The 27199-nt window shown below is 42.9% G+C and overlaps 2 protein-coding genes across 2 annotated transcripts in view; both read left to right on the top strand.

The window, feature by feature from the left end:
• Positions 1–2531, top strand: part of sptbn4a (spectrin, beta, non-erythrocytic 4a) — a 66113-nt gene extending 63582 nt beyond the window's left edge. Inside the window, exon 20 of the mRNA XM_076991054.1 lies at positions 723–2531. Coding sequence (XP_076847169.1) covers positions 723–1400 — 678 coding nt within the window. The 3' untranslated portion in view covers positions 1401–2531. The remainder of the gene's footprint in view (positions 1–722) is intronic.
• A 3732-nt stretch (positions 2532–6263) lies between these two features.
• micu2 (mitochondrial calcium uptake 2) lies at positions 6264–26751 on the top strand. Its single transcript, XM_076991055.1, has 12 exons — positions 6264–6494; positions 6871–6997; positions 7324–7355; positions 11112–11187; positions 11294–11341; positions 17672–17754; positions 19758–19808; positions 21076–21176; positions 21276–21447; positions 22937–23045; positions 25041–25198; positions 25623–26751. The coding sequence occupies exons 1-12, from the start codon at positions 6297–6299 to the stop codon at positions 25722–25724; spliced, it is 1257 nt and encodes a 418-aa protein (XP_076847170.1). The 5' UTR covers positions 6264–6296; the 3' UTR covers positions 25725–26751.
• Positions 26752–27199: the final 448 nt, after the last annotated feature.

Raw genomic sequence — 27199 nt, forward strand, 5'->3', positions numbered from 1 at the left:
TTTGAAAAACCCTGATATCGAGGACATAGTTGGTGTAGAGGATGTAGTTGATGTAGAGGACGTAGTTGATATCGAGGACATAGTTTGTGTAGAGGATGTAGTTGGTGTAGAGGACGTGGTTGGTGTAGGGCAGGGCTATTCAACTGGCGGCCCACGGGCCAGTACCGGCCCGTTAATGAATTTATATCGGCCCGCGACCCATCTCCCCATAAATAATAATAAATATTTGATAAACTGCCGTAAAAATAAATAACATTTTATTTGCAACATTTTACAACACTGTGTCGAAATTTACATTCGAATTTACGTTTGTGAATTTACGTTTACGTTTTACGTTTACGAATTTACGTAGTTGATATAGAGGACGAAGTTGGTGTCTCAGTATCAATTAGAAGGTGTTTGTCATAATTCAAAACCCACAGGTGTTCAACTGTAATGGGAAAGTCACGTGTTGCTGTAAGATGGCAGATGGAGAGAGTCCAAATTTATTTGCATACTTCGCATACACGTACAGAGAAAGTGTTCTACTTTATTGCATACTGCACACTCAGATACAGATATGTGTATACTGTATATACTAAACAAAACAATTAGATGCCTAAAAGGGGAGTGGTATTAAACACAGCAATGAGCCCAGAATAAAACAACCAATATTTCATATTATCGGTTTGCAAATATGCATGTTATAACCACAGTGTGTGGATGTGTTTGTATTTACTCAGGAGGAACATAAAACCTGGGTGAACAGCATCAACACCAGCCTGGCTGAGATAGAAGAGATTGCTAAGTGGGAGAAACCTACCACCTCCTCTACTGACCCTGACAAATCAGAACGCAAGGAATGCTCCGAGGGGGCGGAGCCATCTGAAGGGGCAGAGAGATCTGAGAAGTCAGAGAAGTCTGAACAATCTGAAAGATCAGACAAAGTTTTATCAGACAAAAGTTCAGAAAAAAGAGACACACTGGAGAGAGAGAGAGTGGAAAGACAAGAGCAAGACAGAGGAGGAGACAGGAGAGAGAGAGACAGAAGAGAGAGAGACAGGGACAGAGGAGAGAGAGACCGGGACAGAGGAGAGAGAGACAGGGGAGAGAGAGGAGAGAGAGACAGGGACAGAGGAGAGCGAGACAAAGAGAGAGACAAAGGGGAGAGAGCTAGAGGAGACAGAGGAGAGCGAGACAAAAGAGAGCGAGACAGAGGAGACAGGGACAGAGGGGAGAGAGACAGAGGAGAGCGAGACAGAGGAGACAGGGACAAAGGGGAGAGAGACAGAGGGGATCGAGACAGGGACAGAGGAGACAGGGACAAAGGGGAGAGAGACAGAGGGGATCGAGACAGGGACAGAGGAGAGAAAGGTGATCGGAGTTCCAGAGGTTCCAGCACCTCAGGAAAAAGCAAATGATGTACAGGGCTGATACTTTTTCACAACTTTATTTATTCATTCATCCTTCCATCTTTCCACTCTTCCATCCATCTGTCGAGACAGGAGGGGAAGAAAGAGAGACCTGAGGCTCTGGTGAAGAAAGAGAGACCTGAGGCTCTGGTACCGTTTGTTTTAAGTGGCTGACAGTGGAAGCAAGACTCTGTTGATTCACTCCTGTGACACACTGTGCATCTGTGCTTGTGCACGTGTGTTTGTGTGTGTACATGTATAAATGTGTGTATGTGTGTGAGAGTGTGTGTGTGTGTTTGACTATCCCAAAGCCACAGTAGTCCTGTGTGGACCCTCTCTGTGGTACCACGGTAGGCCAGGAGCTGGTGAAGTTAAATGTGTCCACAGATATTTGGGAAGTGTTTTACTAAAGCAACATGGCATGTTGTGTCCTGCCTCTCCTCTGAGCCCTGTATCTATATGTGTGTGAAAATGTTCTTTTAAGGACTGGATAGTAATTATTTAACTTTGTGCTAAAGAGGTCTACAAGCATAGGTACAGGCCCTCCTCAGCCACACACACACACACACACACACATATACACATACACACAAACACACCCCTAACTTTGAATAACACTACATATTACCATAGGTTACATAAACATAATGTATGACATCACCTGAAATAATTGCTTTGCTTCTCCTGTTACTAATAGCCAGTGGGAAAGTTTAGCGCAGACGCTAACCTGGCTAACGTACACAGAAGGGAGCAGCGACGCCCCCCGGTGGCCACACCCATCAACACCTGCTTTACACAGCTATCACTGTCTCTGCCAGAGTGCACTGCTCCTGCTGTAATGTACTGCAGTGTGAGTGAGTGTTGTAATGTACTGCAGTGTGAGTGAGTGTTGTAATGTACTGCAGTGTGAGTGAGTGTTGTAATGTACTGCAGTGTGAGTGAGTGTTGTAATGTACTGCAGTTTGAGTGAGTGTTGTAATGTACTGCAGTGTGAGTGAGTGTTGACCTCAGCTGCTGTTTCCCAGGTTACCAGAGTACAATTAACCCTGAGTGTTGAAGGAGAGAATAACCCTCACTTTAGCATCTCACATAACTGGAGGTGTTTACGTGAAATTGCCATGCTATTAATATATATATATATATATATATATATATATATATATATATATATATATATATATATATATATATATATATATATATATGTATAAATGTATGTTTGTGTGTGTGTATTTGTGTATATACTAGTAAGCCAAACTCACTTCTATGAGCTGCAGATACTCATGAAAATAAACCAGTTTTTATTAATCACCCAAAATGTAACAAGCTAAGATGCATTAGGCATTTTAATTATTCCTGGTAAAAGTGACTTATGAGTTTTAAGTGGTAAACATGGATTTTAGTAGCCTTTGTAGAGCTATAACGTGTACACAGACACAGGCAGGGGATATAAATACACTCATTTGTGTGAGTGTGTTTGGACACAATTAAATTCAGAACTACGAGAGATGAAAAGCAATCTACTGTTGGAATCTACTTATTCCAGCCATTTCAGTTTCAATGGCGTGTTCTTACATAGGGGCGTGTCTCTACAGGGTGTGCATCTGTACAGGGGGCCTGTCTGTTAAGGGGTGTGTGTGTACAGGGGTGTGTCTGTGAAGGGGTGTGTACAGGTGTGTGTGTACAGGGATGTGTGTCTACAGGGGTGTGTGTACAGGGATGTGTGTGTACAGGGGTGTGTCTGTAAAGGGGTGTGTGTGCAGGGGTGTCTGTTAAGGGGTGTGTGTACAGGGGTGTTTCTGTGAAGGGGTGTGTACAGGTGTGTGTGTACAGGGATTTGTGTGTACAGGGGTGTCTCTGTAAAGGTGTGTGTGTGTGTACAGGTGGGTCTACACTTTGCTTGGTCAGGTCTCTCTGTTTATGATGTTCCATAAGTGTCAAACAACTCAACACAGCTGCTTTTGTGGGACCAGCTCTCCTTTTCTGGATAATGATATTCACATCAAAAACTGACCCCAGATCAGCAGTCAGTGTTTGATATATGTGACTCCTAGTCTACACTGGCTCTTCCAGTGTTGCTTTTATTATTGTAGGTTGAAGTGGACACTGATGGCTGATCTAGATCAGTTTCCCCATCGCAGGTTCTATGTGCATTCATGTGTGTGCAGCACAGAGCATAAGACTCAACACTTCACTGAGGTGATGAGGAGAACAGTCCCCTTCATCCTTTAGAGAAAGATCAATAAAAGAAGAGAAAAGGGGAGAAAAAGAGGGAGAGGAATGGATCTATACAGAGAGAGAAAGAGAGACAGACAGAGGCAGCTGGAGCTAGGGTTAGTATTAGAGAGAGAGAGAGAGAGAGAGAGAGAGAAACAAAGGTGGTGTGGAAGGGAATGGGATAGGTCATAGGTCATACGGGATAGGTTATAGGTCATATGCGATAGATTATAAAGCTTCTATGCTCTGATGCAGATTGTATTCATTGGAGGGGACACATTGCTTTGTGACAACAGTTGTAAAAAGCGCTATATAAATAAATTATTTTATGACATTAACACATTTGAGGGGGTCACATTAACACATTAAGTGTACATATAGAGTATACTTGGTGCCCCTGACTTGGTGTTCACTCAAAGGTCCTTTAAGTGTGCTAGTGTGGATAATAGAAGGTCCCTTCCCTAACGAACCTCCTGTTTTGTGTTGGGATGAACTAGGTCAGGGTGTATTGTCTAACTACCTAACCCTAACTCTACCCTAACACTAACCCTAATCCCTAACCCTAACTCTAACCATAACTAACCATAACCCTAACCCTAACTTTAAACCCTAACCCTGACCATAGATCAGCTGTAAAGGGGTCAGTTTTACCCAGAATCTTTTGTTTGGCGAGTATTTCCACGTGATGTAGTCAAGGTTTCGTGTTAAATTCTTCCCACACTGCACGTTTGTTCCTGAGAGAGTTTTCTTCGTACGCTGGACTGCACATCTCTCTCTCGCTGTTGGACGCTTGTCAAGTTTCCAAAGGAGTCATAAGCCAAAAGCACAAGTTCACCCTGAATCTCCACCTGGACCATCTGGAACTGACATTGGACACAGTGTCCTTTTGACCTTCATCTCTTAGCTCTTTGATGGTAAATGCAAATTTCTGAAATGCAATGAACTCCGCCACAGAGGGGCAGCACTGATCAGTCCAAAACTAGAAGTGTTCTGGATCCACAGCTTTAGAATTTTATGGGAACTTTCTGGATCTCATTACGCTTCCACCTACTGTAGCGACGTGTTTGACTGGACGGGCTCAGGGGGCTCAGCGTGCTGTGTGCGGTGTCGCTGCCCTTCTCAGCCCTGTATCACCACTGAGCTTCACCTCATCACACTCACATGTTTGTATTTTCGGTTTAATATGAAGACATTGCCCGTGTGTCTCTGGGACGGGTCCAAACGGAAGGGGAGACAGGCACTGTTACCTGATCACTACCACCAAACTATCTCTCACAAGGAGTGTGTCAGAAAAAACACTAATACGTTGCATGAATGAGAACATAAAGGTGATTTCTATGCAACAGATGTGCATGTTTATTCAAAGGTGTTCAACCCCAGCCAGATGATTGGGCCTGGGTCAGGGTGGAGTTAGTCAGGAGGGGAGGAGTCATGCAGATAATGTGTAATAACTGAGATGTGTCATTAAAACATGATGTACTGGTAGTTCCTTGGGCTCATTACACGTTGTATATATCAACAAGTTGTTGGGTCTTTATTTGGATTACTGTCATGAACTGATGAACACACCCACTACACTTGTTCAGGAACTGATGAACACACCCACTACACCTGGCCAGGTCGATTAAGATATGTTGGAATAAGGATTACTTAAATGATCCTCCTCTTCATTAGACACTCAACAAGATTTCCAAGCCTCTGATCCAAATGCTGTGTCTACTCTCACTTTTCAATGATCAGAGGAACAGGTGTAACATTTTAACTGCAGTTATATAATTTATTTAAAGCCTAGATTTATTTAAATAACTCGTTCAGAGTGTAATCGCACATGGTATAGAGAGACAAACACTGTAAACAGACAGACAAAACACTGTAAACAGAGAGACAAGCGATTTATAAAATAACTCGTATTTTCATAGGCTGGGTTAGCATCTAGTATGTTATCTTATTTGAACCCTTCGTATTATTTGAACAGAACTTAACCAGCGTTTTTATTCATTTTTGCAATTTTTGAAACTACTGGGTAATAATGCGCAATTTCCAAGTTTCGGCAGAAAAAAATGCGAATTAAGCCTTGTTTCCATTCATTACAGTTATGCGAATAAACTTTAGATCACGTGAGAGGACGCCAAACAATAGTGGTTTTACGTCCATCTGGCAGTTACGCATTTTTGCACGTTGAGGTTTTGAAACATTTTTTTCATTTTCTTTTCTATACATGGAGAAGTTAAATTCAATTTTTGCTCTCTCCAGAACTGTTTTTGTATGCATTTGCCATTTTTACATCGCGATCATGTACAGAACCACATGACTTGAGGCATGATACGTCATCGTTTATGCGAAAAACCCTTTTCCATCTAGTTTTTCCGAATTTTGGCGAAGCGATAGTCTAACTTTTCCACCTCCTCCTAGCGTAAAAATCTTTTTGCGATATTTGGGGCTTTTTTCGAATTTTGGTCTTTTTCCATCCAGCTTTTTTCATGCGCATTTTCAAAATGCGCAAAAACTCGGTGGATGGAAAACCCTGAACAGGGATGTACGCATCTTTATACTCCAAAGGGTTCATGCTGACACTCTTAACGCTAAAGTTACAGACGTGTTTTCCTACGTCCGCTAGATGGCGCTCCAGCCCGATATTTCTCACGCTGAACCTCAACCGCAGATAGTAAAACACTTCCTGTAGTTGAAATGGCGACGTGGGTCAGGTTCGGACTGCGTTTATCAAATGTTTTCAGGGGACCCTGGGTCCTCAGAAACATGCCGTTAAAATGCGCTGTTGGAGGCGGGATGTTGGGATGTCTTATTGCAGGCGGTTTTATTCGCGTTCACCACGAACCTCGACGTTATTTCCCGTTATACCCCGCCGTGCTGGCCGAGGACGCCAAGGTGATCAGAGATGTTTATCAGACACAAGAGTTGTTGTTTATGGTAAACTGTTGTTTATCAGACACAGAGTTGTTGTTTATGGTAAACTTTTATCAGAGTTGCTCAAACACTCCGGTGTGAACGGCTCCGTTAATCTCCACTGGAGCAGCAGGTGTTTAAAGTCGATTTGTCAAGAAAAGTGTTGTTAATCTAGCGGTGGTGTTGGACTATATGTTGAGACGAAGGTTCACGATCAACTCCAAATGCGCCACTACATTTACCACACTGACGGAATAGAAAAAGGTCACAGATATTATAATATAACTTTTAACTACTGTGCAGCATTCTAGGAAATGGGCTCCAAAACTCTAATGCAAGTGTGTGTGTGTGTGTGTAGACTCCTGCTCCCACAGTTTCTATGCGGCGGGTGCGATTTCATCAGTTTGCTTCTGTGACTTATGAAGACGAGTCCTATATGACACCCAGAGACTTTCTCTACTCTGTCATGATGGAGGAAGTCGATCGTGAGTAACCAGTCACAACACACAAAATAAACACACAAAGAAAGTACTCTTTCTATAAATCATACACGGCATCTGGATAACGGACTGACTTATTGTTGACGAGTTATTTTGGAGTCGAGTTGAGAGTCATTAGGGACGAGTTTCAAGTCAAGTTTGAAGTCTTTTGTAGGGGACTTAAGTGCGACCTTGGCTTGAGTCACTCACTCGAGTGCCCATCTCTGACACACACACACACTCGAGTGCCCATCTCTGACACACACACACACTCGAGTGCCCATCTCTGTGTGTCATTTTTTAGTGACTCACCTTTGACCTTTCTCATACAGATACATTTCAGAAGAAGTCCCTGAGCAAGATGGTGAGTGCCTCCCTGCCATGACACTCAGTACTAAAGACAAGTCGGATCATGTGTGTGTAGATGTGGTTATACAGAGGTGTACATCAGAGGTGGGACCAAGTCAGTGTTTTGCAAGTCTCAAGTAAGTCCAAGTCTTTATCCTCAAGTCCCGAGTCAAGTCTCAAGCAAAGACAGTCAACTCAAGTCAAGTCTCGAGTCAAGACAGGCAACCGTCAAGTCAAGTCCCAAGTCTGAAACTTGGAATTTCAAGTCCTTTCGAGTCTTTTTTTTTTTTTACAGGCACCAGCGCTTTACGAATGCTACGCTGATGCGTTTCTTTACTCGTTTTGTTGGTGTCCGCCAGCCAAAAGATGACAGATCATTTATATTTTATCTTCTCTTAATTACATAAATGTACTTAAACAAGAATGTTTCGTTACATCATTTTACACGAAAATAGCAAGCTTCATCGTAAGCAAGATGCTGTCATTACGAATGGTTATTCTAAACATTTGGATAAAATGTTTAAATATAGACTAATAAAAGGTTAGGGTTATTTTTTCATTGTTTTCTGTTATTGTGGAGTCACGGTGTAGGCTACTATTGTTACCTGGAGATTCAGTGGGGTCACATATTCTGATGGCTGCCGTCAGAATTGGTGAGCCCAGTTAAAAAGGCTCACCTGTACATCCCATTCATGATTTCTTTGTTGGCTGCAATGGTGAGGGGATGGTAAATCTTGTTTAAGTACATTTATGTAATTAAGAGACGATAACATGTAAATATAAACATCTGTCATATTTTGGCTCGTGGACACCAACAAAACGAGTAAAGAAAGTGCATCAGCGTAGTTTACGTAGCATTCTTAAAGCGTTTGTGACTCTGAACAGAAACTGTGAAATAGCGCCCCCTGTGGTCACAAAACTCGACGGTCACAGAATCTGGTGTAACACCGGTCTGCGTCAGAAGGACGGAAATGAAGTTAATGGGGCGGACTTTATAAATATTAATATGCATTTTTAAATTTAGATTTGGGGTAAAAAAAATCAAGTCTTTGCAAGTAAACAGGTTCAAGTCCAATTCAAGTCCCAAGTTATTGGTGTAAAAGTCCAAGTCAAGTCTAAGTCTCTGAATATTTTTTCAAGTCAAGTCAAAAGTCTTAATATTAATGACTCGAGTCTGACTCGAGTCCAAGTCATGTGACTCGAGTCCCCACCTCTGGTGTACATAACTGGTACACAGGTACGCATGCACGGCAAGAATTAGGAATGCGTAATGTGACTTGTGTTACTACGCGCCTTTGCGTACGTGACTGCCACGTTAGTAGCACCACTAACTCATATAACATTACACGTTGATTGTCAACTACTGTCGGAGATGTCCAAAAAAACAACAGTCATTAAGAAGCTTCTGTGGCGTTTCGCCACCTACAAAGAAACGCCAACCGGAGCTAGAGCTGGAGAAAGACTTTTTTCAGAATAGTGGCTCCAAGCTGTGTCGTGGCTAACGATGACCACTCGCATCCACATCTAACAGACAAAACAGGTTTTATAAGGGCTCAAAGAATTTCAACCATCCATTATTGAATGTGGCACTAGCCATCGCTAATGAACAAGCTAGCTGACGAGAAATGTCCAGTCGCCCACTTAGCAAATGATGAGACAAGCTGAATGAATAACGGCGGGAAGTTGTGTCTAATATTGTTCTCCTCGCCTTCCATAAAGCTAAACACGCACGTTCAGAAGAAGATGAACATTCCATCACTCTCACCATCAGCGTCAGGTTGTTGGTGGGGGGATGGAATGGGGGGGGGGGGGGGGGGGGGGGGGGGGGGTTTGCAGATCTACACTGGATCATTTGTCTTAGGTGCTGTGTGTTCGTTTATGTGTCTTTGGTGCTGTGTGTTCGTTTATGTGTCTTTGGTGCTGTGTGTTCGTTTATGTGTCTTTGGTGCTGTGTGTTCGTTTATGTGTCTTAGGTGCTGTGTGTTCATTTATGTGTCTTAGGTGCTGTGTGTTCGTTTATGTGTCTTAGGTGCTGTGTTCATTTATGTGTCTTAGGTGCTGTGTGTTCGTTTATGTGTCTTAGGTGCTGTGTGTTCGTTTATGTGTCTTTGGTGCTGTGTGTTCGTTTATGTGTCTTAGGTGCTGTGTGTTCGTTTATGTGTCTTAGGTGCTGTGTGTTCGTTTATGTGTCTTTGGTGCTGTGTGTTCGTTTATGTGTCTTTGGTGCTGTGTGTTCGTTTGTGTCTTTGGTGCTGTGTGTTCGTTTTTGTGTCTTTGGTGCTGTGTTCGTTTATGTGTCTTTGGTGCTGTGTGTTCGTTTATGTGTCTTAGGTGCTGTGTGTTCGTTTATGTGTCTTTGGTGCTGTGTGTTCGTTTATGTGTCTTTGGTGCTGTGTGTTCGTTTATGTGTCTTAGGTGCTGTGTGTTCGTTTATGTGTCTTTGGTGCTGTGTGTTCGTTTATGTGTCTTTGGTGCTGTGTGTTCGTTTATGTGTCTTTGGTGCTGTGTGTTCGTTTATGTGTCTTAGGTGCTGTGTTCATTTATGTGTCTTAGGTGCTGTGTGTTCGTTTATGTGTCTTTGGTGCTGTGTGTTCGTTTATGTGTCTTTGGTGCTGTGTGTTCGTTTATGTGTCTTTGGTGCTGTGTGTTCGTTTATGTGTCTTTGGTGCTGTGTGTTCGTTTATGTGTCTTAGGTGCTGTGTGTTCGTTTATGTGTCTTAGGTGCTGTGTGTTCGTTTATGTGTCTTAGGTGCTGTGTGTTCGTTTATGTGTCTCAGGTGCATGTGTGATGTGAGAGCGGGGATATGGGACTGCAGTGTATACTGCCATCTTCTGGTGAAATATAAAATGCTGTGGTCAACAGAGGCTGCGGGCCGAAAAATTTGAACGCAGGCCACATTTCTTTTTGCAGTGTTGTCCGAAACGATATGTGGTAGTATAAAGAAACACCCCTCAAAAACAGGGGAATGAACATTTACCTGACCAATTGTAATGTTGCATTACAATTGCAACATTGCTGGTGCTGGAATTTAGGCTAAAGCATGGTGGTGTGGTGGTTAGCACGGGTGGAGCCACCGCGATTACGTCATTTTCGGCGTGCGGACCCTCGCGCTGCTCACGCCACTCATGCTGCGTTAAGTATAAAGGCTTAAACCAGGTTTAACATGGATGGTGTTGTTCTGTTTGTATTTAAAAGCTCTATCCAGTGGTGTGATTTAATTTGCCATTTTTGGACATTTAATTTTTTTGTAACATACCTACTTAAAGGGTAATCTTACAGCTTATGTTTTTGCGATGGTCAATCTGATAAAAACAAGAGAGCTTCATACCTTTTAAAACTCACCAGGATTCACTAAATTTGACTTGATCTTTAAATAATTTTCTGGAAGAGGACCCCCAGATAACTCCCATTAAATACACATTTATGTACATTTATTGCTCAGGTGTTCATTCTCTCTTCTCTCCTTACACAGGCTGTTTAGATAAATATACTTTATAAATGTGTTTATTGTGTAGAATTAGGCAAAAGAGGCCGTGTCCCAACTACACCACATTTTCAGTAATTGCTGGCATTGTCTTTTGCCAGGAAAAAATTTCAGTCAAATGAAAATTTCTTGCTTTAACCCATGGATTAAGGTTTAGGGTTCAACATTAAAAACCTTTTGGTTCACTAGCACACTATGTCCCCAAACTGAAGGCTGCTCCATTCTAAAAGGTTAAGATCACAGTTAGGGTTAGGGGTAAATTGACATTATGATTGCCTCCTATACAGGAAGTGGAGAACATGCTAATGGTGGCTTCTAAAGCAACGGCAGGAAATCATCTGTTCAGAGGAATTGGAGATAACGGTAAGACGCCAACTATCCACACTCTACACTTACACACAAACACACACTTCATCCACCCTGTCCACAGCAGCTTGGCTCATGTTTAATGTCAGTGTTGTTATTACAGGGCTCATCTCCTATACAGAGTACCTCTTTCTTCTCACCATCCTCACCAGTAAGTAACTACTCCAGTTATGAAACTGTCCCTGTCCCCATTAGTGTAAATAAATTTGTCAATTGTGGAGTGAGTGTAGAGTGATTAGCTGGAGGCATGACTGTAGTGGGCGTGTCATGGGTGGCATGACTGTAGTGGGCATGTAATAATAATAATAATAATAAACTTTATTTGTATAGCACCTTTCATACATACATGCAACTCAAAGTGCTTTACAGAATATTTTTTAAAAAGAAACATTAAAAGGAAGCAAAGATAAAAAGACAAAGGAAAATATCAAGAAATTAAAGATAAAAAGAAAACAAAACAATAAAATAATGTAATAAAGTGAATAAAGTAAATAAGATGGAACAAATTTAGGGTTGCTTAACTAAAAGCTAAAAGCAGGTCTAAACAGGAAGGTTTTGAGACTCTTCTTAAAGCTGTGAAGGGATGAAATGCCTCTGAGCTCTTCAGGAAGAGAGTTCCAGAACTTTGGGCCATAGTGGCTAAAAGCACCCTCGCCAATCTTTAATCGGCTTTTAGGAATCACCAGTAGATTACTGTTTGAAGACCTGAGAGACCTGACTGGAATATATCTAACCATCATTTCACTGAGGTAAAGAGGAGGGCGTGTAGTGGTTGGCGTGGGCGTGTAGTGGTTGACATGGACATTCCACATGGGTGGAATTTGTCTTTGTGAGAGCAACACGTGTGAAATGTAACAATTACACAGACTATTGACAAGCATTACACTGAGAGAAAGTAAAACAATAAATAGAATTAGTAATAGAGTAATAAGTGATGAAGAGCTGAAGGTGCAAACATTGTTATTGTAGTTAGTTGTGTGACTGTATTTTGACTGTAGTTGGTAACTAGTTGGTTGTGTAATTGTAGCGGGTTGTGACTGTATTGTGGCTGTAGTTGGATGTGTCATTGTAGCGGGTTGTGACTGTATTGTGGCTGTAGTTGGATGTGTGATTGTAGCGGGTTGTGACTGTATTGTGGCTGTAGTTGGTTGTGTGACTAGTGATTTGTGTGACTGAATTGTGGCTGTAGTTGGTTGTGTGACCGTAGCGGGTTGTGTGACTGAATTGTGGCTGTAGTTGGTTGTGTGACTAGTGGGTTGTGTGACTGAATTGTGGCTGTAGTTGGTTGTGTGACTAGTGGGTCGTGTGGCTGTAGCGGGTTGTGACTGTAGTGGGTCGTGTGACTGTATTGAGGCTGTAGTTGGTTGTGTGAATGTATTGTGGCTGTAGTTGGTTGTGTGACTATAGTGGGTCGTGTGACTGAATTGTGGCTGTAGTTGGTTGTGTGACTGTAGCGCAGTGGTTCCCAAACTTTTTCTGCCGTGTCCCCCTTTAGTAGATGAGACACGGTGACTAGTGGGTCGTGTGGCTGTAGCGGGTTGTGACTGTAGTGGGTCGTGTGACTGTATTGAGGCTGTAGTTGGTTGTGTGAATGTATTGTGGCTGTAGTTGGTTGTGTGACTATAGTGGGTCGTGTGACTGAATTGTGGCTGTAGTTGGTTGTGTGACTGTAGCGCAGTGGTTCCCAAACTTTTTCTGCCGTGTCCCCCTTTAGTAGATGAGAATATTTTTGCGCCCCCCCCCCCCCATATTGACTAGGAATGCACCGATTCACGTTTTTCACTTCCGACACCCATTCATATATGTGAGGCTTAGTATCGGCCGATACTGTTCCGATACCGATCTGATAGAGTAAAACAGTGCTGAATCGACTTAAAACATTTTTTTTAAAACACAGACATACTGAATTACAAGTTTATTGAAAATTCTGCACCAGTATAGCACACTTAAACACACACAAAAACATGTAGCATGTAACATGTATATACCAAGTTCAAATCCAAGATGGCGCCAGTATGTCTGTCGGCGTGCCGTCGGTTTCTACCAACTCTGTCGCTACCTGTCTTATGTGTGTTCATGCTAGTGTCTGTCCTCCTCCATCAACTCTCTACAGTATCCGCGATCCAGTTTCAATACGATCGTGAAACTCTACTCAGCATACGATCTAACATGGATATATATGCTAAAAGGACCGGCGGAAATCGTTTCTTTCATCCGCGGTTACCCGTGGGGGCTTTAAATTATATCCGTTGCTTGTCCTGCACTACGCAAAAGAGGAAGCGCCAGAGAAAGCGGGGTAAGCGAGCTGGTGTGAGAGCAAGAATGAGAAGTTTTCCTCGCGCTCAAATCAACACTCATCTGGTGCCCGTTTACCCTAATCTACCATCGATGCTGTGCAATGGGAATCGCCGATGTTTCATGATCGACCCTCTGAATCAGAGAGTCCCTGCTCGCAGGAAAGGAGGCGTTGTTTTCCAAAACCTGCGGCGTCTCGAGTTTACACCACAGCCTGCATGCGATCGTGTCTCTATAGTGAAAATGGCACTGGCCAATGTAAGGTCAGTTTCGAACAAAGCTTTTATTTTAAATGACTTTTTTATATCTCAAGAATTGGACTTCCTATACTTGGTTGAAACGTGGCTGCGGGTGGATGACCTAAGTCAATTTTCAGATCTCTGTCCCACAGACTGCAGCTTTCTAAACTCTCCGCGGATCACCGGGCGAGGTGGAGGACTTGCAGTCATATTTAGAAATGGATTTAAATGCACTGCCCTTACTAGTGAGGCTTATACCAGTTTCGAATCACTTATGTTTAAAATTGATTCTGAGATCTCAGTGCTCTGCATCCTCATCTACAGGCCACCTAAAGCAAATAAAGACTTTATAAAAGAGTTCTCTGACTTGTTATCCTTAGTAGTCATGATATCCGACAATATCTTGATTATGGGGGATTTTAATATCCACATCTGCTGCCCTAATAAGCCTATGGTTAGTGAATTTATCCACTTATTGGATTCTTTTGATTTTATGCAATGTGTAAATGGCCCTACTCATGAGCACGGTCATACTCTTGATCTTGTTTTATCTCATGGTTTTAATGTCAGTGATATGAAAATTGCAGAATCAGCATTTTCTGATCATATGCCTGTTATGTTCAACTCACTGCTAGCTGCGCAAGCTAAGCCAGTCAGAGCCTCAGAGCTGCGTTCTAGGAAGTTTAGCCCCACTGCAGCGGTTCAGTTCTCAGCTGTATACAGAAACAGTTTGTCTTCCACTGTTCCTCACCTGAACATTGAAGACCTAACTGCTTCTTTTAAATCTTCTTGTACAAATGCACTCGATGTGGTTGCCCCTCTCAGAGTGAGAAAGACTAAATTTAAATCTCAACCATGGCTGAATGAGTCCATTAGAGCTGTTAGAAGGGAATGCAGGAAAGCTGAGCGCAAGTGGAAAAAGGACAGGCTTGTAGTGTCTTTTGAGATTCTTAAATCATGCTTGCTTAGATTCCAGGAAACTGTTAGATCTGTAAAAGCAAATTATTTTTCAGAAATCATCTCAAAAAATCAGCATAAGCCAAAATTTCTGTTTAGCACGATCAATTCTTTATTAAGTCCAGTTTCATATCATGGTCCTGAGCCATCCCAGGAAAACTGTGAAGTTTTTCAGGATTTCTTTCTGACGAAGATTGAAAATATTAGAGCTAATATATCGATTTCCACAACTAGTCCTGTCTATGAGCTGGATATCCCAATATTTGAGAAATTTGAATTAGTTTCTCTATCCCAGCTATCTGGCATTGTTTCCCACATGAAGTGCTCTACCTCTTCGGCTGATATTCTTCCATCTTGGTTATTTAAGGAATCATTTGATACCATTGGCCCTGATGTTTTATCAATCATAAATACAAGCTTGGCCTCTGGCATAGTTCCTGCATATTTTAAGCATGCAGTAGTTCAGCCACTTTTAAAAAAGCATAATCTAGATACTGGAATTCTGAATAATTATCGGCCCATATCAAAACTGCCCTTCATAGCAAAAGTTCTGGAAAAAGCTGTTTTTGGTCAGTTAGCGTCTTTTCTAGACAGCAACAACATTTATGAGATCTTTCAATCTGGTTTTAGGGCACTACATAGTACTGAGTCTACTCTTTTAAAAGTCACTAATGATCTTTTTATTAATGCCGATTCTGGTGATTGTTCAATCCTGGTCTTACTGGACCTGAGTGCAGCATTCGATACTGTGGATCATGATTTACTCATCGAACGTCTGGAACATTGTGTTGGACTTAAAGGTTTAGTTCTTAATTGGTTCACTTCTTATATTAAACAAAGAACTTTTTCTGTTAATATTGGTAATTTCTCCTCTGCCGCCACTACTCTGGCCTCCGGGGTTCCGCAAGGGTCTGTTTTAGGCCCAGTCCTCTTTTCATTATATATGCTCCCCCTTGGTCAAATAATTCGGGAACATAACATCTCATTTCACTGTTATGCAGATGATCTACAACTATACCTACCTTTAAGTTTAGGAAATTGTTCCTCCCTGGATAGACTTCACGAGTGTATCACTGACATTACAAATTGGATGACAAATAGCTTTCTCCAACTGAATGTCGCTAAAACAGAGGTCATATTAATTGGTTCCTCTATGGTAACCAAAAATTTAAAAACAAATTTGGGTTCTTTAGTCCCATTTTTAAGAACAAACGTTAAAAACCTTGGAGTAATTTTCGACTCAGAATTAAAATTTGACAAACAAATAAATGCAACGGTCAAGGCTAGTTTCTTCCAGCTTAGAACAATTGCCAAATTGAAATCATTTCTTAATGTTTTAGATATGGAAAAAGTCATCCATGCTTTTATTACTTCTAGACTGGACTATTGTAATGCACTGTATATTGGAATGCATGAAGCGTCCCTTAAACGCTTACAGTTGGTTCAAAATGCCGCAGCCAGATTATTAACTGGAGCCAAGGAAAGGGATCACATTACTCCTATCTTGGCATCCTTGCACTGGCTCCCAGTGCATTACAGAGTCCAGTATAAAGTAGCGCTGATGGTTTTAAAGCTTTGAATGGATATGCCCCTGTTTATATAGAGAACATGCTTTGTATGTATACACCCTCGAGATCATTAAGGTCTGTATCAAAGTCACTTTTGGTGGTTCCACGAGCTCGCCTCAAGCAGAGTGGGGATCGTGCTTTTTCTGTTGCTGCACCTAAACTCTGGAATAGTCTTCCACATGACATTAGACTCACCAAATCTGTGACTGTTTTTAAATCAAAACTAAAAACATATTTTTACAAGCTAGCTTTCTGCAATTGTTAAACTGTTTTAACTGCATTTGGAGGGATGTCTTATTCTGTTTTATGTAAGTTATATGTTTTATGTGAGCATATGTTTCTATGTTATTCTATTTTATGTAAGTTATATGTTTTGAGAGCAGAGGGTATGGTGTTTCTTTGACATTGTAAAGCACTTTGGTTTTAAATTGTGCTCTATAAATAAAATTTACTTACTTACTTACTTACTATGTAAAAACAACACATCTTGCATTTGTTCAGTCAGGGCAATTATGAATATAACATTGCATGTAAAATACCAAAGAACCTGAAACACACAAAAACAATAGGTTAACATCTTTGGTCAAACATGAAATAAATAAATTGCAAGAAACCTTTGAAATGGTTCAAGAATTCTAAATATCATTTAAAATAAATAAGGCGATGAAATAAGAGAAACAGCAATACCTATGCGGCTAGTTTGCTAGTGTTGACATCACGCAGAGCACAAAGCATGTAACGGCCAGAAATATATGTACTGTCTCTTTAAGGGAGCAAGTTGAGCGCGAGTATGGAATATTGTTGTTTTTTTAGCTTTTTATCTTTATTTTATTTCTGTAAGTAACGCATTCAATGAGCTTTGGACAACTCACCAGTTCATGTATGAACAGTCAAGTAATGATGGAGCCCAGGTTTATTTTGGTCAACCAGCAAATAAACGGACTAAGTGGAATAGCACCAGTGCGAGTACGAGTCAGTGATTCACCTCTCCTCTGTGTTCTTCGTGTTTCACTCGCCTGTTAACTGTCCAAGTTCACTTGTATCTGGGTCAGAGTGGATATTTAAGGTTGAACTAACTCCGAAAAGCGTTACAAGCATAGAATTAGACTGAATAGATCTGTTTTTATGGATCGGTCACATTGTCACCGATACCCGATCTAGAATTTTTTCAGATATTAATATCGGAATCGGTGCATCCCTAATATTGACACATGTGCACATGTTTTACTTCCAAGCTCCGCGCCCCCCCCTGCAATAGCTCCGCGCCCCACCTAGGGGGCGCGCCCCCCACTTTGGGAACCACTGCTGTAGTTGGTTGTGTGAATGTATTGTGGCTGTAGTTGGTTGTGTAACTGTAGCAGGCTGTGTGACTGTATTGTGGCTGTAGTTGGTTGTGTTACTGTAGTAATTGTGTTGTTGCAGAGCCACACACTGGGTTCCGTATCGCATTCAAGATGCTTGATGTCGACGGCAATGAGCAGGTGGACAAAAAGGAGTTTGAGAAGGTAAAGTGTTCACTTTGATTCACTTCAGGTTGTTCAGATCATTTCTCTTCCACTTTTTTATTCCTTATAAACCTTCATTATGCAGACTTTGTTTTGAATGTAATTTAATCTATTTCAGCGGTTGTTTGTATAAAATGCATCGTGTCAAAAACTCAGCTAATATAGCTCATCAAAATTTAAAAAACTTTTAAATTAACTTTTTAAAATTGATTTCCTAAGCCTGCTGACCTGTCCGACATGCTTGATGTGTGTCTGTGTGTATCTACATCTGTGTGTGCGTCTGTTTATGTATCTACGTGTGTGTCTACATGTGTCTGCAGCCTCCTGTGTGCAGGTTTATCTGCTGGTAATCCTGTTAACCCTAATCCTCTGTTAACCCTAATCCTCTGTTAACCCTAATCCTCTGTTTACCCTAATCCTCTGTTTACCCTAATCCTCTGTTTACCCTAATCCTCTTTTAACTTAATCCTGTTTTAACTCTATTTCTGTTTTTCTCTCTAATCCTTTCTCAACCCTATCCCTAATCCTCTGTTTACCCTAATCCTCTTTTAACTTAATCCTGTTTTAACTCTATTTCTATTTTTCTCTCTAATCCTTTCTCCTCTAATCCTTTCTCAACCCTATCCCTAATCCTCCTTAACCCTAATCCTCTGCTATCTGCCCCTGTCTTTGGTGGATCAGATGTTTTCCTGTTATCTGTAAACGAGCCTGGAATTGTTACCTTGTTCAGTCTCCATGGCAACAGTTAAAGCGAAACAAGAGGGTAATTATATATTCTTCTGTTTTTTACATGCTGGACCAGTGTGGTGGTGAGCCGTCCCTTTAAGAGCCCGGTTAAGGGAGTCTGGTATTTGTGTCGTGAGTGTGTGGAAGACCCACTGTGGTTCACTGAGGTCTTTCAGTGTGCAGCAGTGCAGTGATGCATCCCAGTATAGTCCATCAGTCTTGCTGCCCCTCTGGGGGTAACGGTGCAGGTCTGGGATCAGTTCATGGGAATGTACATGTGATTGGAGTGTGTGGGTGAGAAGTGGAGGATTGTGGGTACAGTAGTCCTCACGCTGCCTGTGTCTCTGTTCATGCTGGCGGGAGGGGCGTTGGGTAAGTGAGGTGTGTCTGGTGCGTGTGGCGTAACGTGTGCACATGAGGTCTGTGTCATGAAGCTGAACTGACCTGTGATGAGAGGCTCTTGGGCGGCTTCATCACGCAGCCTTCAGGGATCTCTGTGTGGAGTACGAGTGCTGGTCTGGGATCAGATTCTATTTTCATCATACTGACAATTGTTAACATCTGTATAACGGTACAGATTGGGAATCAGTTCCTTCTCCCTATACAGACCTGTACTGGGGCATCAAGTGCCTGCAGCTACCAGTACAGATCTGAGATCAGTGCATGTTGACTCTCGTCTTGATCTGTATGATGATCCTGAATCTGTCCTGCTACTCTGCTCAGTTCTGTCCAATACTTCAGGGGTGAGCCCGCCTTCTCGCTGTCAATCACTCCAAGAGAAAACACCAACTAAATGTTGTCATGGCTACAATCCTTGCTAGTCAAACCGGTTTGAACCGATATTCACGCCAGTTTTAAAATAAGGGTGTCAGAAAGGAGCAATCCAAACCTGACCAGCCCAGAGTGGACTGGTGAACATCACACAGCCCAAAAGAAACATCTGAGTCAGCTGTCCTGTGTACGCAGTGTGGTTTACAGGCTTGGACTCTGATCTGGAGTCAGTGTGGCAGGGCGGGACAGAGCAGGAGAGGCCCAGTGAAGCTGAACTAGTGAGATGCTGATGGGGTTGTAGACCCTCCACTCTGCACAGTTGAGCTCCAGTGAATGAGAGACAGATTTGCTGGGACTAGAACTGCAGGGTTGATGATCTCAACTGTTGCACTGGGGTTTGCTGCTGTTAAGATTGATCTCCTCTGTGTGATCTCCTCTGTGTGATCTCCTCTGTGTGATCTCCTCTGCTGGAGTGGTAGAATGATTTGTGTCCTTTTGTTCCAAAGCTGAAGAAAATTCTCGGGACAAGGAAGGTGTCCAAGGAGGACCCAGCAGAGGTGAGCTCCTGCACGTCAGCACTGCCCCACCTGCAGGTTCCTGCCTGTTACTGCACGTCCAGCACGTCTCCTGCAGCTGTGGGCGTGGTGCTCCTGCAGCTGTGGGCGTGGCCATATCGGCTAAAAGCACCCTCGCCAATCTTTAATCGGCTTTTAGGAATCACCAGTAGATTACTGTTTGAAGACCTGAGAGACCTGACTGGAACATATATAACCATCATTTCACTGAGGTAAAGAGGAGCAAGACCATGAAGACATTTAAAAACCATCACTAGAACCTTAAAATCTATCCTAAAGCTGACAGGTAACCAGTGCAGTGAGTGGAGTGCAGGTGTAATATGATCTCTCTTTCTCCTGCGGGTCAGAACCCTTGCAGCAGCGTTCTGAACTCACTGTAAGTGAGAAATAGAGCTCTTTGGAAGAGCAGATAGAACAGCGTTACAATAATCTAGCCTTGATGTGATAAATGCATGGACAAGTTTCTCACTGTCAGCAGGAGAGAGCATATCTCGGACCTTAGCGATGTTTCGAAGGTGAAAATAAGCTGTCTTGCATGTAGTCGTGATATGTGATTTGAAGCTGAGCTCATTATCAAAGGTGACGCCCAGGTTCTTAACACATTGTTTGGCCTTCAGATTCATTTGAGTTAAGTAAGTCTGGACATCATTCCTTTGTGAATCACTACCAAGAACAAGAACCTCTGTTTATTTAATTGCAGAAAATTGTCAGACATCCATGTCTGTATATCATCTATGCAGTCAAACAGTGAGCTAATTGATTTTAGGGCTTTAGGTTCTAGCGAGATATACAGTTGAGTGTCATCTGCATATTGATGATAACTAATACCAGGTTTGTTAATGATATGTGGTAACGGAAGCATATATAGGTTGAACAGCCACAATACAGTCACAACCCGCTACAATCACACAACCTTTTTTTAATGTGTGGAGGAAGAGGTACTTAATGCAACATAGTAATCACACCCAGTTAGGTACGATCTAAACCAGTCTAGGACTAAGCCACTAAGGCCTACCCAGCTCTGTAGTCGATCAAGAAGTATTTCATGATCAACAGTGTCAAAAGCGGCACTTAAATGTAGCAGAAAAAGGACTGAGAGTTTGCCCCTGTCTTTATTCAATCTCTGGTCATTTACTACCTTAACTAGTGCTGTTTGAGTGCTGTGGAGAGCTCTGAAACCAGATTGATGTGTAGGGCTAATACAACAACTGGTTCATGGCTACACGTCTGCATGCCTATCTATTTCCAGGTGGTGGCGCCAGAGGACAGTGATGAGCCCTCCACCTCCCTGCAGGCCTTCTTCTTTGGTAGCAGAGGCCAGAACAAGCTGAAGTACAGGGAGTTCTGCAGGTGTTTCTAGCGGTAGTTCATCTGTGCACATCATAGCCAGACCTGCTAATGTGGACCAGAGCTGACGTGATGCGTGGTGGTGGTTTGGGTTGAGTGCAGGTTCATGGAGGACCTGCAGGCAGAGGTTCAGGAGATGGAGTTTCTGATGTTCTCCAGGGGTATGGGCACCATGCGGAGAGAGGACTTCGCCGATTGGCTGCTACACTTCACCAACGAGGAAGACAATGAGGCTTACCTAGAAAACATGAGGAAGAGGATCCCTGCTGGAGAGGTGCTGCTCAGAGACCCCACCCTGAACTATACACACCTGCTCAGAGACCCCACCCTGAACTATACACACCTGCCCAGAGACCCCACCCTGAACTATACACACCTGCTCAGAGACCCCACCCTGAACTATACACACCTGCCCAGAGACCCCACCCTGAACTATACACACCTGCTCAGAGACCCCACCCTGAACTATACACACCTGCCCAGAGACCCCACCCTGAACTATACACACCTGCCCAGAGACCCCACCCTGAACTATACACACCTGCCCAGAGACCCCACCCTGAACTATACACACCTGCCCAGAGACCCCACCCTGAACTATACACACCTGCCCAGAGACCCCACCCTGAACTATACACACCTGCTCAGAGACCCCACCCTGAACTATACACACCTGCCCAGAGACCCCACCCTGAACTATACACACCTGCCCAGAGACCCCACCCTGAACTATACACACCTGCCCAGAGACCCCACCCTGAACTATACACACCTGCCCAGAGACCCCACCCTGAACTATACACACCTGCCCAGAGACCCCACCCTGAACTATACACACCTGCCCAGAGACCCCACCCTGAACTATACACACCTGCTCAGAGACCCCACCCTGAACTATACACACCTGCCCAGAGACCCCACCCTGAACTATACACACCTGCCCAGAGACCCCACCCTGAACTATACACACCTGCCCAGAGACCCCACCCTGAACTATACACACCTGCCCAGAGACCCCACCCTGAACTATACACACCTGCCCAGAGACCCCACCCTGAACTATACACACCTGCCCAGAGACCCCACCCTGAACTATACACATTAACATGTTCTGCATCATGCTATCACAGTCGTGGGTTGGAGGAACTCACATTGCTGGATTACAAATGATGAACATTATTAACATTATTATTATGATGAACATTATTCCAAATAGTTCTTTAAAAATAGTTCTGAAAAATGGTGTTTGCAAACTCAGAAGAGCAACATTTTTAGCTACAGTAACACTTGTGTACTACACACACTTCCTCTATACTCCGGTGCCTCCAGCGTACACTACACACACACACACACACACACACTTCTAGTCACACAGTCGGAGTCAACCCACAGACCAGCACCAAAGACTTACAACATCTCAAATATCACAGTGTTTGTCCCCTATATGATATATTTAACAGATCTTTAAAATCCAAACATTCAATGATTAAGGTAAATCAGGAAAATTAACAAGGGTGCCCAAACCTTTTGAAGTTAAGACTTAAAAACATGATACAACACAAACTATAGTAATATTATACATTATATTATTATGTTATAGTATAATTACTCATTTTGATGGATCTGTTGGTGTGAGGGGCTGAATGCCTTTGTGATTCAACAGTATAGCACCTACATGGGTGGCTCAGATGCTGGTGGATTATTGTGTTTTGGGCTCATATCGAATCTTGACCTGACAGTGTGTTCACTTCATCGTTTTTCAGAGCATTAGTTTTGAGGAGTTCAAAGCCTTCTGCCTCTTCACCAACAACCTGGATGACTTTGCTATGTCCATGAAGATGATTGCAGAAGCCAACAGACCCATTGGAATGGGTAAGCCCCGCCCCTTCCCCAGGGGTTGAGTGTTTTTAGGTTCATTATTTTCCTTCAGTGTCTGTGGCTCTGACTGCACCACCTGCCCAGATCTCCTTCCCTGTGTGTGTCTAATCTGATGCAGCTCTACTAAACCCTGTGTGTATGTGTTTAATCTGCTGCTCTACTAAGCCCTGTGTGTATGTGTTTAATCTGCTGCTCTACTAAGCCCTGTGTGTATGTGTTTAATCTGCTGCTCTACTAAGCCCTGTGTGTATGTGTTTAATCTGCTGCTCTACTAAGCCCTGTGTGTATGTATTTAATCTGCTGCTCTACTAAGCCTTGTGTGTATGTTCAATCTGCTGCTCTACTAAGCCCTGTGTGTATGTGTTTAATCTGCTGCTGTACTAAGCCCTGTGTGTATGTGTTTAATCTGCTGCTCTACTAAGCCCTGTGTGTATGTGTTTAATCTGCTGCTCTACTAAACCTTGTGTGTATGTGTTTAATCTGCTGCTCTACTAAGCCCTGTGTGTATGTGTTTAATCTGCTGCTCTACTAAGCCCTGTGTGTATGTGTTTAATCTGCTGCTCTACTAAGCCCTGTGTGTATGTGTTTAATCTGCTGCTCTACTAAGCCCTGTGTGTATGTGTTTAATCTGCTGCTCTACTAAGCCCTGTGTGTATGTGTTTAATCTGCTGCTCTACTAAGCCCTGTGTGTGTTTAATCTGCTACTGGAGATGCTGTTCTAAGCCCTGTATGCAGGCCCGTTGACAGTCTTGCTGGGGCCCGGGACAAGAAATTTTCATGTGCCACCCCAATCCCCCAACCCCCCCTGTAGCAGACAATCCCTGTGTTAGGTCATATAGTATATAATAGCCCCACATCAAAGCTGTTTCTGACAGCTGACTGGTTTATACTTGACGCGGCGCAAGGGTTCGCGCGAAAATGACGTAATCGCAGTGGCACCGCCCGTGCGCGAGAGCCTCACGCGCTGTCGATTCGCGAGGTCGTGCACCAATCGAATTTTGTAACTTCGCGCGCACCGCGCTTCAGCGCAATGAACAAAGTCATGTTTGCAGGGTTCATACACCTTTATAAGGTGGAATTAAAACACTTGTACGTCACTTTCAAGGTCCATTTAAATATTTTCCAGCACGTTAAACTTAAGTTAAATATTTATACATATACTCGAAATGATTCGAAATAATTCGCTTTTTATCAAATTATTTAATGGTTGTTTATTTTCAAAACGCCCAATCTTAACGTCTTCACGAGAACTGTTCAGTCAGACAGCTATTTGTTGTGAAACGAAGTAGTTACAATTTCAAGCATTTTCAAGTACTTTAGCCTAAATTCCAGCACATTTCAAACCTGGAACACAATGCAACTTTAAAATTCGTCAGGTTAATGTTTTTCCTTTCTTTTCTGCGCTCCAGATTTCTGTATTTACTTAAACTATCCACCACTGTATTTATTTCCCGCTGTTGGGCGGGTACCAGCCGGCTACAGTCGGTGCTGGATCAAACCATTTTTCAGTGGGGGGCGGGGGTGTATGCACTAAATGGAAAATATGCAGATAGGTAAAAAACATATATATTTTAGCCGTTGAGCTTATTTTGAGTACAGAATTTTATATTAATGAAAGATTTCAAGATTATTTAAAAATTATAGACTTTAAATAAAAAATAAATTGCTGGGCTCTTTGATGGGCCCCCCTGGCCCTAGGGCCCGGGACAACAGACCCGGTTGTCCCCCCCTGTCGACGGGGCTGCCTGTATGTGTTTAATCTGCTGCTGGAGATGCTGTACTAAGCCCTGTATGTGTTTAATCTGCTACTGGAGATGCTATACTAAGCCCTGTATGTGTTTAATCTGCTACTGGAGATGCTGTTCTAAGCCCCAGCCCTTTGGGTATTGTCCTCAATCAGATGATTACATCAGGAAGTGACATCATGGTGTGTGAAGTCTATCATTATGCTACTGTTATACCCAGCATGCCTTGCTGTGTCTGTTGCAGCTGAGTTCAAGAGGGCGGTGAGGATCGCCACAGGCCATGAGCTCTCTGAGAATGTTCTGGAAACTGTGTTCAAACTTTTTGACCTGGATGGTGACGACTGCCTAAGCCATAAGGAGTTCATCGGCGTAATGAAGGATCGTGTCCTTCGAGGCCTTGGGGTGAGTAACTCCATACAAGACGTTTTAAACAGTCACATATAAAACTCACATTTATTTATTGGGAGGCTCTGCCACATCCCTTAAAATATGGTACAGAGATTAGGTGTTAGAATAGGGGTTAGCGATTATAGGTTAGAATAGAGGTCAGTGATTGAATGGGCTGGCAAAGAGTTAGAATTAGGATTAGGGTTAGGGTTACTGTCTTGCTGTACTTAATCTTTTCTGCCCTGCAGTTGGAGAAACTTCTCATGTGCATGTGTGCGCACGCGTGTGCGCACGTGTGTGTGCGCACGTGTGTGTGCGCACGTGTGTGTGCGCGTGTGTGTGTGCGCGTGTGTGTGTGCGCGTGTGTGTGTGCGCGTGTGTGTGTGCGCGTGTGTGTGTGTGTGTGTGTGTGTGTGTGTGTGTGTGTGTGTGTGTTCAGATTCAGTCCCACCAGGGTATTTCTGGCTTCTGGAAGTGTGTGAAGAGGGAGATGTTGAAAGGGGCTCAGGAGGCCCTCAGCCACAGGAACAGCCCTTTCTGAGTGGGAGGGGCCAGCTTCAGGAGGGCGGCAACTGTGATAGGTGGGGGTGTGGCCAAGTCCAGCTGCTGGAGATCAGACCTGTAGAGCTACAGTTACACCTCAAACTCGCCGCTGGTTTGTGAGGGAGGTGTGAAGGGTGTGGTGGCAAAACTATGCCGAGCTGTGATGTTTGGGGCAGACCACTGGGGCACCAGAGTAACAACACTGCAGTGCAATAACGCCATGTCGCTCTTATCACTATAATGTGATTCAGTTAACCGAGTGCCGTTTGCTTCACACAGTGCTAGTAATTTATCTGCTTTTGGGGGTGTATATGTAATGACAAATACAGAATGTTTGATCATTTTCATCTGTCTAAATGAAAATCCAAAGGACAGAATCAGAATGATTGAATTGTAAAATGTTTACGGGCTCCAGCGTGTCCTGCTGGAGAAACATTCAGGTGTTCTAGAAAGATCTCTGTCTAGTGTTCAGTTTTAGAAAGGATATGGTTGGTGTGGAATCCTCCCCCTGTAGGGGTAATTATGTAAGGGTAATGATTACTGTATTTCATTCTTTATTAATATTGCAGCTTTGTGCCTTTGATTGGAATATTGGTTGAATGGGGCACATCTTTCAAAAGAGAGAATCCAAAATGCTGGTGTTTATATTTCTGCCAGACGGGGACATGCCCGTCTACAGGTCTTCATTTTAATCCTCTTTTGGGTGAAGCTTTGGTGTTGCTGCTCTAAAGGTTCTGTATGTAGGTATGATGCTGTTAATTCAAACATGCTGTAGAGTATCTGTACAGCTCTGCACTTTTATATTCTGTATTGTTTCAGGCCTGTTTTGTTTACAAAATAACCTATAAATAATATATTGTCTGCATGCATTAACTGGGATGTCTGGGTGTATTTATAGATTATAGGATATCTGCACTGGTAGGATCACAGCTGAGTGGGGCTCAGACTGGACTTCATGCTAATGTAATGTTTTTAAAAAACTTGACATTTACTTTGATGAACACAAATAAAAGGATTTGATGTGATTTATTGGTTTCGCTGAGAATTATTTTAAATCATAACCAGTTCTGGGTGTTTTAATTTGAAAACTGGGTCTGTAACAAGACATGAGGATGTTCTACTGCACCAGCAAATCTAACGAACACTCACCCCTACACGAACACTCACCCCTACACAACTCACCTTTCGACACAATTGATCATAGGATCTTGCTAGAAAGGTTAGAACGCTGGGTTGGAGTCTCAGGCACAGCCCTTTCATGGTTTCAGTCTTACTTAACAAATCGCTATCAGTTTGTAGAGCTCAATAATATTTCATCCAAATGTACAATGGTTAAATATGGGGTCCCGCAAGGCTCCATCTTAGGACCACTATTATTTACATTATGTATGCTACCATTGGGCACAGTTATAAACAAACATGGTGTCAATTTTCACTGCTATGCGGATGACACTCAACTTTACATATCAGCCA

Source organism: Brachyhypopomus gauderio, unplaced genomic scaffold, assembly GCF_052324685.1.
Source record: "Brachyhypopomus gauderio isolate BG-103 unplaced genomic scaffold, BGAUD_0.2 sc80, whole genome shotgun sequence".
In the NCBI taxonomy this organism is placed as follows: domain Eukaryota; kingdom Metazoa; phylum Chordata; class Actinopteri; order Gymnotiformes; family Hypopomidae; genus Brachyhypopomus; species Brachyhypopomus gauderio.